The sequence below is a fragment of the Mus caroli genome, unplaced genomic scaffold, assembly GCF_978045245.1.
Source record: "Mus caroli unplaced genomic scaffold, Mus_caroli_1 scaffold_6, whole genome shotgun sequence".
Classification (NCBI taxonomy): Eukaryota; Metazoa; Chordata; class Mammalia; order Rodentia; family Muridae; genus Mus; species Mus caroli.
This window is the reverse complement of record NW_028227261.1, coordinates 39,819,131-39,834,288: the sequence shown is the minus strand read 5'-3', so window position 1 is coordinate 39,834,288 and position 15,158 is coordinate 39,819,131. Positions and strand designations below refer to the sequence as shown.

The window sequence follows — 15,158 nt, the reverse complement described above, 5'->3', positions numbered from 1 at the left end:
GGACATAAGCCTTTACAAAGGAACATGCTAGACTCCAACTCTGGAAATTTTATTCTCCTGGAAACAATCTCTGTTGGTGGCACTTGAGCAGAAAGGCATGTACTCAATTCTGTCGAAGCAGACGTGAATGTTTGTGTACAGCATCCACAAAGGCTCCTACACGTTCTGGGTCCATGTCAGGGTAAAGCCCATGCCCTAGGTTGGCAATGTAGCGTTGAGGCCCAAAGTCATCCAGCATTTGCTGCACCAGCCGACCGATCTCTTCCTAGAGAACCAAGAGGGCACTGTCTACAGGGAGGCCACAAAGCTGCATCCTCCCTCCACACACGTGCACAGGAGGGCTTCCACACAGTGTGACCGTCATTAACAACTTATCAGACGCCTCATAGGTCCCAAACATTAAGAAAATAGAAGTGAGGTGACTCGGCAGGTCAGGTGCTTGCTATGCAACCCCTGATGACCTCAGTTCAATCACTAGGACCCATACAAAGGTAGAAGAAGAAAACTGACTCCACAAAGTTGTCCTAGACCTCCTCATATGCACCATAGATACAGACCTAACACCCAACACACAATAATAAAAAATAAATATTACCAAAAAATACAAATGAGAGCTGGGTGTGATGGGGTATATCCATAATCCTAGCACTTTAGGGGAGAGAGGCAGGAAGATATGTTCCAGGCCAACCTCCGCAATACAGTGAGGTTGAGGCTAACCTGGGTTACATGAGACTCTGTCTCAAAACAGGGAGGCAGGGTTAGGGACTTAACTCAGTGGTAGAAAGCCTGCCCAGCAAGCACAAGGTTCTGGGTTGAGTCCTTAGCTTCAAGGAGTGTCCGTGGGCGGGACAGACAAATGGACAGCCACAAAAATAAAATTTAAATTGAAAAAATGTCCTGCTTTCTTAGAGTTTACATTGTGTGTATAGAATTGAGGAAAGGAGAGACAGGTATAATAAACCATACGCATGTGATTCCCAACTATTGCACAGTACACAGAGAAAACTTTGTACACATATGTTGGACCCAATTATTACCTCAGATGCATACAAGGCACAGGGATCCAGGTTCCCCTGCAGGGTCACTGCCTTCCCGACACGTTCCCTGGAAGCAGAGCCATTGCCACAGTCTCGCTGCATTATTTGGGGATTTTACCCCCTCCACCTCAGCCTCTCCTGCCCACTCCTCCATCACTCACCGGGCTTTCTTTGGAGCCACTGTCCAGTCAAGTCCAACTACCTCATAGCCAGCCTGGGCCAGCTCTTCCAGGGCAAAATGTCCATCCTTAGCAAAAATGATCTGGAGAGAAAGAGCAGATCGCTGATGCTAAGCCTTTCTTGGGTGCACTTTTGCTGCCCTCCAGTGGTGATTTCAGTTTATGCAGGCTGAGTGCTGCAACCTTCACTCCACCTGTCCCAGTCCTCACCATGGGCACTGGTGCCAGGCCTGCCTTCTGCAACCCAGCCTTCACTCGCTTGGCCACATCACGAATATAGGGCAGTGCAAACTTGCTGAAGAGCTCGGTGCCAAGATGTCCTGCGTGGGACTCAAAGAGCTGCAATGCCTATAAACAGGTGACAAGAAAAACACACAAAGAGGAAGTGCCTCAGGCTCCACAGACACATGATATCTTTTTTTTTTAAAGATTTATTTATTTATTATTTATTATATGAAAGTACACTGTAGCTGTCTTCAGACCTCCAGAAGAGGGCATCAGATTTTGCTACGGATGGTTGTAAGCCACCATGTGGTTGCTAGGATTTGAACTCAGGACCTTCGGAAGAGCAGTCGGCACTCTTAACCACTGAGCCATCTCACCAGCTCCGACACATGATATCTTAATTCTCCTCAGGTGACTTTAAACCCTGACACATTCCCTGAGGCACAACAAGTTTTGCCTTAAAAGAAAAAATAGAAGCCAGCAGCGGATGTGCACACCTTTAATCCCAGCACTTGGGAAGCAGAGGCAGTCTACAGATTGAGTTTCAGGACAACCAGGGATAGAAAGAAAGAAAGAAAGAAAGAAAGAAAGAAAGAAAGAAAGAAAGAAAGAAAGAAAGAAAGAAAGAAGAAAGAAGGAGGGAGGGAGGGAGGGAGGGAGGGAGGGAGGAAAGAAAGAAAGAAAGAAAGAAAGAAAGAAAGAAAGAAAAAGAAAGAAAGAGAAAGAAAAGAAAAGAAAGACAGACAGACAGACAGGCAGGCAGTGGTGCACATACTTTAACCCTAGCACTTGGGAGGCAGAAACAGGTGAATCCAAAAAAATAAATAAATAAAAAAAAATAGTTTTACCTTCTCCAGACCCTCAGACCTTAAAGCCCTGCTGAGTCTCAGGAAGGGCTAAGAATCTACATGGTTCTCAACCTGTGGGTCACAACCCCTTCTGAGCAGAATGACCCCCTCACAGGGGTCGCATATCAGATCTCCTGTATACCAGATATTTACATTACAATTTACAACAGTAGGAAAAGTACAGCTATGAAGTAGCAACAAAATCATTTTATAGTTGGGGTCACCACACCATGAGGAACTGTATTAAAGGGTCACAGTATTAGGAAGGTTGAGAACCACTTAGATACTCTAACCAGATCATTGGAGGAAAAGTAACATCCCTGCTTTCTCCAGTTTGGGAAACCATTTACCTATTTGTCCCTAAAGACTCACCTGAGCACCAGCAGCCACTTGTCCTATTAGGTATGGGACCAGAGCATCAGCGAGTATGCCAAGCAGCTTGTGACTGGCCTGTGGCCTTTGGTAGAGCCATCGCTTGGCCTGAGCCATGGTGCTTGAACTGCCGCCTTCAATCATGTATGTCATCAGGGTCCACTACAAAAAGATGCGGATGGCAGACATAGGATCCCTTGTCTATTCCAGATCTAGGGGCCTGACCTCTCCATGCTCCATCCACACCCCTGGCCACATTACCGGAGCACCAGCAAAGCCAATTAGTGGCACACGTCCAGCCAGCCGTTGTCGGGTAAGGGTGATGGCTTGGAACACATAGCTTAACTCTGAAGCCGCTGCTGCTGGATCCCGTAGACGCTCTAAGTCCCGCTCTTCTCTTAATGGCTCTGGAAAGCTGGGTCCTTTGCCAGGTACCATGGTCACCTCCATGCCCAATGCCTTAAGGGGGATAAAATATTTGGGTACACAACCTGGAACTCAGAGGTTTCTGTTCAACATATGCAACAAAGAAAAGACTAAACCCCCCTGCAAACTCCATCCCTAGTGTTTGCCTCTTCCCGGTTATGTATTTAAACCTGACAGGACAGAGGATTTCCAATGAGTGCCTTCCTCCCTCTCCCCTCTTTTTTTAAAGTCCACAATCCAGGATCAGGATTGAGTACCTGGGGTACAACAAGGATGTCAGAGAAAATGATAGCAGCATCCAGAGGAAACCTTCGTAGTGGCTGCAGGGAATAGCAAGTAGGTTAGTAAGGAGACACACTGGGGGGCATGAACCCCACCCTGGTTCGTGGGGCCCTCACCTGCAGAGTCAGTTCACAGCAAGCCTCGGGAGATCGGCAGGTGCTGAAGAAGTCCTGGGCAGCCCTGGTTTCCCTAAACTCTACAAGGGGAGATGGAGGACAGGACTCAGCCACGAGGTCTTCCAAAGTTACTATTTTCTCCTGAAGAACTTCACAATCTAGAATTTCAGGTTTTATCTAGACCACAGCTTTGCCCCTGACCTGGTAAGTAGCGGCCTGCCTGTCTCATGCACCAAACGGGAGTATAGTCTGTTTCCTCGCCCCAGGCTGCTCTCAGGAACGTGTCATTCTTCAGCTCCGGGAAATTCTGGAGTCTGGAGATCAGGTGAAAGGTACAGGTAGGAGTAAATGTCATTATGCTAGACTGGGATTCGGGGAGGGCACGGGTTCAGTCGGGCCGTTATCTGCCTCCTCCAGACCTGCTTGCAAACCATGGCTCCCCGCCCACCGCCTCCCCTCTATCAAGTGGCGCACAAGCTCCCAGGAGGAGGCCCCACTAGGGCCTCTTTCCTACACATTTGTCCACTTTCCAAAAACTCAAAGAAACTGGAGGGACTAGGGAAGTGGAATGAAGATCCAGTAAGGGGATTAGGGGAAAGGAGTTAATCTGGGGAACCGAGTGGCAAGCTTGAGAAGCTGAGGATCCCCAAAACGAGAGAGAAAGGATCAAAGCTGATGGTCCCAGGTGCTAGTTAGAAGTTCTGAGTCACCTCGAAAGTCTCGGGACGCAGTACCGCACGGTAGTCCCTGGAATGGAGACTGCGGGAAGAGGGGGGCAGGGAGCGGAAAAGGTTCTGTTCCATGACAGCAAGATTTGGAATCTCAGCGACTTGGGTTCGGACTTGGAGAGCTCCAATAAAAATAAGAGTTTAAGGACATATCCCTGAATTGGAAGACTCGGATCAGAAAGCAACGTAGCCACAAGCGCGTGCAGCAGAAAACTCACCCCAACCCGTTCGCCTCCATGGTAAACAGTAACTGAGCGGTCTCCGCTTTAATCTGAGGCTCCGCCCCGACAGCCAAGGCCCCGCCCCTTCCTGAAGAGAACCCTGGGCGGCGCCATATTGAGAACCACGTGACCGATCCAATGACAGCTGTGGGGCTGCCCTCCCTGCTGCCCGTAGGACCCAAACAATTTTTTACCGTAAAGTCCACTGTTGCGACGCAGTAGCAAATGCCCCCAAAAGAAATGACTTCCCAATCCATGTTAAAACTTTTCTCATCTGTGGTATAGAAGACTTAGCACAAGCCTCGCTCTCTCTCCCGTCCATGAGTCTCACAGTGTTGTCTGGCTGTATAGGAACCGAAGATTTTAGGCTCTACATTTACACTACTAACCAATTTGTAGAAATGGTAAGAGTGCTGAGCAGGCCGGGCGTGGTGGCTCATGCCTTTCATCCCAGCACTCGGGAGGCAGAGGTAGGCGGATTTCTGAGTTCGAGGCCAGCCTGGTCTACAAAGTGAGTGCCAGGACAGCCAGGGCTACACAGAGAAACCCTGTCTCGAAAAACCAAAAAAAAAAAAAAAAAAAAGAGTGCTGAGCAGGACAGGAACTGCTCTAGCAATCGTCTAGGAAGCCAAAAATCGCATTTAAGTGGGCAACGATTATTAGTCTCCTGGAATTAGAAGCAACAAATAGCATCTATCCAGAACGATTGTACATTCCTATCAGTGACTGGAAAAGGGGTCATTCTACCAAACATTTTAGTCACACGCCCCCTAGGATAGATAGTTGAACAATTTTTATAAGATTTCTCAAGCCTGGCGTGGTGGCTCACGCTGTCAATCCCAGCAGTCGGATCGTAGAGGTGCAAGGATCTTTGAGTTTGAGGCTAACCTGGTCTACAGACTGAGACAGCCAGGACTACACAGACAAACAAAACAACACAATAACAACAAAAAGATTTCTTCAAATGTAATATTCGTTGGGGACGGGGAGACAAAGACAGGACTCGAAATCATCAGAGTGGGTCGAATAAAGACTGAACAAGGATAGAAGCACTCGGTGGCGGGTTACAAAATAGGAACACCTGACACTATGGTGGTAATACGTTGTGCATTTAATCTAAAACATACGGTAAGGTAGGGTGGGAGGTGGGGCCGGGTGTGGTGGGAAGCTCTGCTTGCTGTCCCCTGGCTGCGGCCGGCCAGGGTTTCCCTGGAGGAGTCTCACTTCAGCGGCTTCGCTATGGCCGGCCCTGGCCCCAGTGCGGCGCTTGAGTCCCCGCGGCAGCTCCTGGGTCGCGTGCGCTTCCTGGCGGAGGCGGCGCGGAGCCTCCGGGCCGGGCTGCCACTGCCTGCGGCGCTAGCTTTCGTGCCGCGGGAAGTGCTCTACAAGCTGTACAAGGACCCGTCGGGACCCTCGCGCGTGCTGCTGCCCGTGTGGGAAGCAGAGGGCCTGGGGCTGCGTGTGGGAGCCGTGGGCCCTGCCCCGGGCACAGGCTCTGGACCCCTGCGCGCCGCCCGTGACAGTATCGAGCTCCGGCGCGGCGCCTGTGTGCGCACCACCGGCGAGGAGCTGTGCAATGGCCACGGGCTCTGGGTGAAGTTGACCAAGGTGCGCCCCGGCTGGTAGGGACCCCACAAAAGACCCCTGGGTCTAGCCAGAGCCCTGGTTGTTCCGCCCCCTTATCCCATAATGAGCTGGCATTGCTTTCAGTGCTCTTTGCCCCGGGCTGGGCTGGGCGAGCAATTGAGTTGATTTCTGTCCCCATCTGACTCGTCCCTGCAGGAGCAGCTGGCTGAACACTTGAGTGACTGTAGTCTGGACGAAGGCTGGCTTCTAGTGTGTCGACCAGCAGAGGGCGGAGCCCGCCTTGTACCTATTGACACTCCCGACCACCTGCAGCGGCAGCAGCAGCTATTTGGCGTGGACTACCGGCCGGTGCTCAGGTCCTGCAACTCAAAGGACGCTATTTGGTGTCTGGCGGATGCGAAGGGTTTGGAAACACAACCAAAATCTAAACCTTGGGTTGTGTGAGAGAGAGATTTGGGTAGAGGTAGGGTAAGAACTGGCAGAGATGAGACCTGAAGGGGGATGAGGCTTCTAGAGGCTTGGAGCTAGAGCTCCAGGGCTCTAGATCCTGAAGGTGGTGTCCTGTTTCCCATACCTCCCTCCTCATTTACTCCACTCTGTGCCCACAGATGGGAACAGGTAGTGGACCTGACCTACTCACATCGCCTGGGGTCCAGGCCTCAGCCAGCAGAGGCATACACAGAAGCTATACAAAGGCTACTGTGAGTTATCTGGACCGGGGTGGGAGAGGAGGGAGCAGGGCCTGAATCCAACCTAATTAGGGGCTTGGGGCTATTTAGCTATGTGCCCCCAACATGGACATATGAGTGCGACGAGGACCTGATCCACTTCTTATACGACCACCTGGGCAAAGAAGATGAGAACCTGGGTAGTGTGAAGCAGTACGTGGAGAGCATAGATGTTTCTTCCTATACGGTGGGTACTGGACTCCTCCTGTGCCTAGATACAATCACATCCCTCAATGCTAGATCCAGAACTCCCATCACCAAACTAGGGCCAAACCCACGTCCCCATAGGCCATACTTAGTCCCACTACCCTTGGAACCCCTTTAAGGAACCCCAGACACCCTTCCTACCCCACACCCACTCCAACTCTGCTGTCTCTGTTCCCTGACCCAAAACACATGCCCAGTGTGACAGCACCTCTCTGCCCCTACCTTAGGAGGAGTTCAATGTGTCCTGCCTGACAGACAGCAATGCAGATACCTACTGGGAGAGTGATGGGTCCCAGTGCCAACACTGGGTACGGCTTACCATGAAGAAAGGCACAATTGTCAAGTGAGTGGGCTCTGGGCATGACAGGGTGGATGAGCCATGTGCTGCGGGTGCCTAGAGACTCATTCGCATACATACTCTGGGTCCTCAGGAAGCTGCTACTCACAGTGGATACCACAGATGACAACTTCATGCCCAAACGGGTAGTAATCTATGGGGGTGAAGGGGACAACCTGAAGAAGCTGAGTGACGTGAACATTGACGAGTGAGTAAGCTGTCCTGGGGTGGGGGGCGGGACCAAGCTCAGCTTGAATGGAACCCCAGAGGTTCCTGAAAGCCTGTGGCAGCAAATATCTGAACTGCTTTATACTTGGCTCCTAGGACCCTGATCGGGGATGTCTGTGTATTAGAGGACATGACCGTCCACCTTCCCATCATTGAGATCCGAATCGTTGAGTGCCGAGGTAGGGCTCAGGACTATAAGGAATTCCAGGATGTGGGTGAGGGCAGGCTGATAATGTGGAGAGGAGAGAAGAGAGTGGACTTGGAGTTAGGGTAAAGCTTCGTGTCTTAGTCAGGGTTTTTATTCCTGCACAAACATCATAACCAAGAAGCAAGTTGGGGCGCCCGGGCATGGTGGCGCACGCCTTTAATCCCAGCACTCGGGAGGCAGAAGCAGGCGGATTTCTGAGTTCGAGGCCAGCCTGGTCTACAGAGTGAGTTCCAGGACAGCCAAGGATATACAGAGAAACCCTGTCTCGAAAAACCAAAAAAAAAAAAAAAGGAAGTTGGGGAGGAAAGGGTTTATTCAGCTTACACAGTCACAATTCACATTCATCACCAAAGAAAGTCAGGACTGGAACTCAAGCAGGTCAGAAATCAGGAGCTGATACAGAAGCCATGGAAGGATGTTCTTTACTGGCTTGCTTCCCCTGGCTTGCTCAGCCTGCTCTCTTATAGAACCAAGACTACCAGCCCAGAGATGGCACCACCCACAAGGGGACCTCCCCCCTTGATCACTAATTGAGGAAATGCCTTACAGTTGGATCTCGTGGAGGCATTTCCTCAACTGAAGCTCCTTTTTCTGTGATAACTCCAACCTTTGTCAAGTTGACACAAAACTAGCCAGTACACTTCGGGACCAGAGATAGTATACAGTACTGGGTATAAGCCAACCTTAGAGCCGTAGAGGTGGTTGGGCTCATCTGAAAGGAGCTGGGCTGGGATCCACAGGCATCCCAGCAGCATAGAGATTGAATGAATATATTTGAATTGTGATAGAATCTCTGAAGCCTCCGTAGTTAACAGTGACAAAATGCCCACTGCTGGTAGCCATTCCCAGGTCTGAGAACCAAGAAAGCAGCAGGCTCAGTAAAGAGCCATATCCTGACACCCCCCATCCGCAGATGATGGGATTGATGTCCGTCTTCGAGGGGTAAAGATCAAATCATCTAGACAGAGGGAGCTGGGGCTGAATGCAGACCTGTTCCAGCCGGCCAGTCTGGTTCGATATCCACGCCTGGAAGGCACTGACCCAGAAGTACTGTACCGCAGAGCTGTTCTTCTGCAGAGGTAGGTATGGTCCTGACCTTGCAGGCCTCCCTCCCTTCCCTAAGCCTTGGGAATCTGCATGGAGGAGGCCCCAAAGTCTGGTAAAATAAGTTATTCTGCTTCGAGGGCCAGAGCACCTCCTGAGCCTCGCTTCTGTCCCTGTGGATTAGACACTGGGGTCTTACACCCATGCCTAACTCTTTATCTTACCACACTACCACAGATTCATCAAAATTCTGGACAGTGTCCTGCACCACCTAGTACCTGCATGGGACCACACCCTGGGCACCTTTAGTGAGATTAAGGTGAGTCTGGGCCTGCAATACTTATCGGGGCACTGGGCTACTTGCCTAGTTTTCATTCTTTTTTTTTTTTAGATTTACTTAATTATTTTATTTATATGAGCACACTGTAGCTGTCTTCAGACATACCAGAAGAGGGCATCGGATCCCATTACAGGTGATTGTGAGCCACCATGTGGTTGCTGGGAATTGAACTCAGGACCTCTGAAAGAGCAGTCAGTGCTCTAAACCACTAAGCCATCTCCCTACCTCCTTAGTTCTTTTTATTTATTTATTTATTTATTTTTATTTTGGTTTTTCTGTGTAGGGTTTCTCTGTGTAGCCCTGGCTGTCCTGGAACTCACTTTGTAGACCAGGCTGGCCTCAAACTCAGAAATCCGCCTGCCTCTGCCTCCCGAGTGCTGGGATTAAAGGCGTGCGCCACCATGCCCAGCTAGTTCTTTCATTCTTTAGCAGAAAGTTCCTGGAACCCCTCTGGAGCTAGACCCTTACTGGTTCTGAACCAAGAACAAGAAGAAAGCCAGACATGAGTGGCCAGAAGTTAGCGTTTGAGGGGCTAGTTTCCAGATAGGCTGCGAAGTAAGCAATAGACAAGCCAGGCATGATGGCACACGCCTTTAATCCCAGCACTTGGTAGGCTGAGGCAGGTGGATTTCTGAGTTCGAGGCCAACCTGGTCTACAGAGTGAGTTCCAGGACAGCCAGGGCTACACTGAGAAACCCTGTCTCGAAAAACCAAAAAAGAAGAAGAAGGAGGAGGAGGAGGAGGAGAAGAGGAGGAAAAGTAACTCCTCCCTCAGGCGGGCAGCTGTGCCCTGAGGGTCCCCGAGCTCCACATGACCTGAGGAACCCATACAGCTAGCTCTGGGTGTGACATGAGGCTAGAAACTGGCTGACGGGAAGCACAGTCTCTTCTCAAGAGATTTGTGTAGCAGGCTGTGAAGTAGGGATTTTTCTCTGGTCAGTGGAAGTCTCAGAAAGCTTGTGAGAATGTTAGATTTGTGTTGTTGTTCCAAATTTCCCCTTCATGGTTAGTTTAAAGGAAAAACTAGAGGCAAGAACAGAACGGACTAGACATAGACTGCAATGGTGGAATTGGGTCTAGTTGTAGAAAGTCCCAGGGCCTACACATAAGCCGATTGCCCACTCATTCTGCCCTGGCCACCTTTCCTCACCAGCAAGTGAAACAGTTCCTACTGTTGTCACGCCAGCGGCCCAGCCTGGTAGCACAGTGCCTGCGTGATTCAGAAAGCAGCAAGCCCAGCTTCATGCCGAGGCTGTACATCAACCGCCGCCTTGCCATGGAACACCGTGCCTGCCCTTCTCGGGACCCTGCCTGCAAGAATGCTGTCTTCACCCAGGTCTGGACCAGACTGAGGGAGGGTCAGTAAAGGGCAGAAGGGTTCGGTTCAAGAGAGAGTTGGGCAAGAATAGGGACAGCTCTTTAACACAGACTTCCCTACAGCTCTCACTCCTTCCCACCTTCTCTTGCTCCCCAGGTTTATGAAGGCCTCAAGCCTTCTGACAAGTATGAGAAACCCTTGGACTACAGGTATGGCGTGAGGGTAAAAGATGGCACACAGTGCCTGCTACTTCTCGCTGCCACACTCTGTGGTCCTTTTCCTGGCTGGTCTCTGGGCCTGTTAATGTGCCTGAGGCCAGCCCTGGCATAGTGGAGATCCATCATCCCTGTTTACAGGTGGCCCATGCGCTATGACCAGTGGTGGGAATGTAAATTCATTGCAGAAGGGATCATTGACCAAGGTGAGGCCTTGACATGGGTTCCAACTGTTGACTATTAGGGTGTTAGAGCCTCGGGATCTGAGGTGCCCAGCTGAAATCATTTGTCATTTCAGGAGGTGGCTTCCGTGACAGCCTGGCAGATATGTCAGAAGAGCTGTGCCCCAGCTCAGCTGACACCCCTGTGCCTCTGCCCTTCTTTGTGCGCACAGCGAACCAGGTAATTGTATTCCCAGCCACTACCAAATTTCTGCCATTTCTGCAAACCTCTAGAAAGCCTGATAGAGCTGGAAGGGGCAGGGAGGGAATTGCCTGAGGCGGCCTCTGCACCGAGGGAGAGGAGTGGACAGGAATGTCCACGATGATGGGGTGGGGCAGTAGACTTCTGGTAATGTCTGTGTGATACTCTAGGTAGGGAAATAGGGTCTACCACATGCCCTGCTAACAGCTCTGTCTCTGGGGCAGGGCAATGGCACTGGTGAGGCCCGGGACATGTATGTGCCAAATCCCTCTTGCCGAGACTTTGCCAAGTATGAGTGGATTGGACAGTTGATGGGGGCTGCCCTTCGGGGTAAGGAGTTCCTGGTGAGTAACCCAATCGTCACCCTGTCAGCTGAGCCCAGGTCCCACAAAGGAAAGGCCAGCAGACCTGGTCAGTTCAGTAAGAAGACAGCAGTGTTTGTCACGCAGGTCCTGGCCCTGCCTGGGTTTGTGTGGAAGCAGCTGTCTGGAGAGGAAGTGAGCTGGAGCAAGGACTTCCCAGCTGTGGACTCCGTGCTGGTGAGTAGGGCTCCGACCCACCGCTCCCCAGTACCTGTGTGACTCCTGGGGCTTCAACTGATAGCTTTGTTCTGGTAACTCCTAAAATCCTTACCTCCAGCCCTCACTTCTTTCCTTAACCTGGGTCCACCCATGCATTAACTCAAGATGGTACTGTTGAGCCTTGCACTCTGCAGACTCTGCACCTTATCCCCAGGCCACTGCCCTCTCAGGCTTCAGGCTCAGAGCCACGCTCTATCTACCTCTGCGGTAGTTATCAGGGTCTTTATCGGGGTTTGTATTTGTTCTGGATTTGGGGTTTTTTTGGGTTTTTTTTTGCCTTTTGTAAAAAAGCATATGTGTGTGTGTGTGTGTGTGTGTGTGTAAGAGAGAGGAGAGAGAGAGAGGAGAGAGAGAGAGAGCAAGAGAGAGAGAAGAGAGAGAAAGAGAGAGAGTCGGTAGGTGTATGCACTATGGCGCACGTTTGGAGGTCTGAGGACAGCTTTTGGGAATTGATTATCCCCATGCAGATGCAGGGCTTTGAACTCAGGGCATCGGGGTTGTTGGCAAGTGTTTTTATGCACTGAACCATCATGCCAGCCCTGTTTTGCTTCCTGCAGTAGGGTCTCACATAGACTAGGATATGTAGCTGAGGATGACCTTGAACTCCTGATCTTCATGCTCTACCTCCTAAGTGCTGGGAATGCACGCACATGCAGCCATGCTTAGGGTTACTCTTAGCTCTGATCCCCAGCATCCTGTCCAGCCTCTCCCATCTCATACTGTCCTGGTTCAGGCCATCTTTCCTCTGTTCCTACCATGTATTATAAAAGCTCGTGTCCCTGCCTCTATTCTTATCCACCTCATGCTGCCAGGGTAATTCATCTCACTCATTTAAATCATTCTATGCCTCTGCTCTGGGCTCAGGATGGAGCGAACCATGTGAAGGCCTTTCATGGCTCCTGTGTCTCAGCCATTTGACTCACACTCAGGCCCTAGCAAGACATTCTTTAAGCCTTTGGATTTTTCATCTTTGTCCAAGATGTTCTGTCTCCCAACTTCCCTTGTGACCAAGCCAGTGTCTGGCTGTCCTTTGTGTGCCGCGTCCTGCAGGTGCCCTCCCTAGGCTCCAGGGCTGGCTGCTGCTTTCCCAGCTCTTTCCTGGCCTCTGCACTCCCCGTTACGGATGGGGAGAGACTGTCCTGGTGGAAAGCTGACCGACAGCCCTGCCTCTCCCCAACCCCAGGTGAAGCTCCTGGAAGTGATGGAAGGAGTGGACAAGGAGACTTTTGAGTTCAAGTTTGGGAAGGAGCTGACATTCACCACCGTCCTGAGTGACCAGCAGGTCGTGGAACTGATTCCTGGGGGCACGGGCATCGTGGTGGAATATGAGGACCGCTCCCGTTTCATCCAGCTGGTGCGGAAGGCACGGCTAGAGGAGAGCAAGGAGCAGGTAGGAGAACGGGTGCGGCGGGCCCTTCCCTTGACACCAGAGCCCACTGGTAGGCGACCAATATCCACCCTAATGCTGGCTTCCATGACTGCGCCCCATTCCTGTTGGTCAGTGAGTACAGAGATGCCCCAGTGTACGCTGAAAGTAGTGTCCAACTTTCCCAGGCAGGCTTCTTCCTCCTCCCTAGGTGGCAGCCATGCAGGCAGGTCTGCTGAAGGTGGTACCACAGGCTGTGCTGGACTTGCTGACCTGGCAAGAGTTGGAAAAGAAGGTGTGTGGGGACCCAGAGGTCACTGTGGATGCTCTGCGCAAGCTCAGTGAGTTCTAGGCAATACGGCAGTGAAGCCAAAGGGGCGGGGCTTAAGGACTAGCAGAGTGAGAGCTAAGCATGAACTCCTGCCTTGGCCCCTCCAGCTCGGTTTGAGGACTTCGAACCGTCTGACACACGAGTGCAGTACTTTTGGGAGGCTCTGAACAATTTCACCAATGGTCAGTAGAGGGCAGAGTGCTGCTTGCCTTGCCTTGGGACCTGGCTTGTGGATTAAAGAGAGCGGGCGGGAACTTAGAGAACTTCCTTGTCAGTGCAAGCCTTAATTGTCTTCTCCCCGCCCCCGCCCCCCCCCCGCCCCCCAGAGGACCGGAGCCGTTTCCTGCGCTTTGTCACCGGCCGCAGCCGCCTCCCTGCTCGGATCTACATCTACCCGGACAAACTGGGGTGGGTATGAGTACAGAGAGGAGCAGAAGGTGCCACACACACACACACACACACACACACACACACACACACACACACGCACGCATACACGTTATTCCACAACTTCCTAATCCTTTGCCCTTCCCACCTTGCAGCTATGAGACCACAGACGCCCTGCCTGAGTCTTCTACCTGCTCCAGCACGCTCTTCCTCCCACACTATGCCAGGTGAGTCTCCCGAGGTGGGAGGGTTGCTGGCAGGGAAGGGCACCCTGGGAGCAGCAGAGATGCCGGACAGACCACCTTCCTCCTTCTATAGTGCCAAGGTATGCGAGGAGAAGCTCCGCTACGCCGCATACAACTGTGTGGCCATCGACACGGACATGAGCCCCTGGGAGGAGTGAGACCGTGCCCTAAGCGCGTCCTGCTGCCCTCACCCACACCAGCCCGGTTTGGGTCTCAACAGAGATGACGGGTTCAGAAATGTCAGCACAGTGGGCCCTGTACCTGAGTATGGTTTGGTCGCAGTGGGAGGCGAGGCGTGAGTTGACACTGACGCTCCAGTCCCCACAGACCCACGAACCCTACTGTGCTGGGGCTTGCTTCCCTAGGTATTTAGCCTTGGTGAGAGGGAATCGCCAGGCCTGAGCTACTTGAAGGGGGCGATCTAGCTCCCCAACCAATGGACTATGTTTTGGTTTCCCCCATTCCCCGTTTTTTCTATTCATGGCTTCAGCCATGGCTCAAAATGTTTAAAACCTGGTAGAATGGTACTTTGAGCAAGGGCAGTGACAGAGTAAGGTCATCTTCGTTGGTCACGGGTCCCTAAGAAAGAAGCCCCAGTTGAGTACCCATCCCTTGCATACTAGCCTCCTTCCTTCCATAGCAGAGGTGTGTGAGCTTTGTTCTTCCCGAGGCTTGGCACGGACTTCCGCTCAATACTCCGGCTTTACCAGCAGCCAAACTACTGTCTTCTGGACCATATCCAGCCCAACTCCATCGCTCCTTCACCCCCAAGAGTTCACAGCTGAGGGGCCTTCTGCCCTCTCTGAAATTTCAGTGGTTGCTGTTTCCACACTCTAAAATAAGGCCTAGATGTTAAACTTCCTCTAAGGGCCGTGCACACCCTTCCATTACCCTCAAGAGCCTCCATGGCACTCCTGTAGGACGTCTTACATTGGGGAAATTGAATAAATGGAGAAATTCGTTTCTTTAGAATGTGCTTTTGGGATCCCTGCTAAACTCATGGCACTCCTAGAAAATCGCTGTGTCCTAGAAGGAGCTCCGGGGCTGCCGCCCTGCTGATAGCAGGGGATGTGCGCCTGATGGGAGAGGTAAACTTCACAGTGACACAGTGGGGCATCTGGAGCCTAGCCTGGGAATGAGAGCTCAGAACAGAGGACAGAAGGCTGGGTTTTTGAGTTG

At 51.6% G+C, this 15,158-nt stretch overlaps 2 protein-coding genes across 2 annotated transcripts; one reads left to right on the top strand and one right to left on the bottom strand.

Annotated features, from left to right (window-relative positions):
* Window positions 1-33: 33 nt before the first annotated feature.
* Window positions 34-4,503, bottom strand: Urod (uroporphyrinogen decarboxylase). The gene is made up of 10 exons (XM_021159345.2): window positions 4,432-4,503; window positions 3,687-3,799; window positions 3,486-3,565; window positions 3,345-3,407; window positions 2,923-3,120; window positions 2,662-2,823; window positions 1,427-1,564; window positions 1,199-1,299; window positions 1,038-1,104; window positions 34-265 (listed from the first exon to the last, which is right to left on the bottom strand). Exons 1-10 carry the CDS (start codon window positions 4,449-4,451, stop codon window positions 104-106), a joined length of 1,104 nt encoding a protein of 367 aa, XP_021015004.1. The 5' UTR covers window positions 4,452-4,503; the 3' UTR covers window positions 34-103.
* A 1,086-nt stretch (window positions 4,504-5,589) lies between these two features.
* Window positions 5,590-14,951, top strand: Hectd3 (HECT domain E3 ubiquitin protein ligase 3). Its single transcript, XM_021159751.3, has 21 exons — window positions 5,590-6,042; window positions 6,217-6,377; window positions 6,630-6,722; window positions 6,801-6,936; window positions 7,184-7,299; window positions 7,388-7,501; window positions 7,618-7,700; window positions 8,643-8,808; window positions 9,011-9,092; window positions 10,267-10,449; window positions 10,588-10,640; window positions 10,788-10,852; window positions 10,945-11,048; window positions 11,294-11,413; window positions 11,519-11,608; window positions 12,834-13,040; window positions 13,228-13,357; window positions 13,455-13,529; window positions 13,674-13,755; window positions 13,890-13,961; window positions 14,053-14,951. Exons 1-21 carry the CDS (start codon window positions 5,674-5,676, stop codon window positions 14,135-14,137), a joined length of 2,586 nt encoding a protein of 861 aa, XP_021015410.1. The 5' UTR covers window positions 5,590-5,673; the 3' UTR covers window positions 14,138-14,951.
* The last annotated feature ends 207 nt before the right edge of the window (window positions 14,952-15,158 follow it).

Coding starts and splice junctions, on each gene's coding strand:
- Hectd3 (XM_021159751.3), top strand. CDS start 5,674: ATGGCCGGCCCTGGCCCCAGTGCGGCGCTTGAGTCCCCGCGGCAGCTC. Junction 7,300..7,387: donor AAGAAAGGCACAATTGTCAA/GTGAGTGGGCTC, acceptor CTGGGTCCTCAG/GAAGCTGCTACTCACAGTGG. Junction 13,756..13,889: donor ATCTACCCGGACAAACTGGG/GTGGGTATGAGT, acceptor CCCACCTTGCAG/CTATGAGACCACAGACGCCC.
- Urod (XM_021159345.2), bottom strand. CDS start 4,451: ATGGAGGCGAACGGGTTGGG. Junction 3,408..3,485: donor GCTGTGAACTGACTCTGCAG/GTGAGGGCCCCA, acceptor TATTCCCTGCAG/CCACTACGAAGGTTTCCTCT. Junction 266..1,037: donor GTGCCTTGTATGCATCTGAG/GTAATAATTGGG, acceptor TTGGTTCTCTAG/GAAGAGATCGGTCGGCTGGT.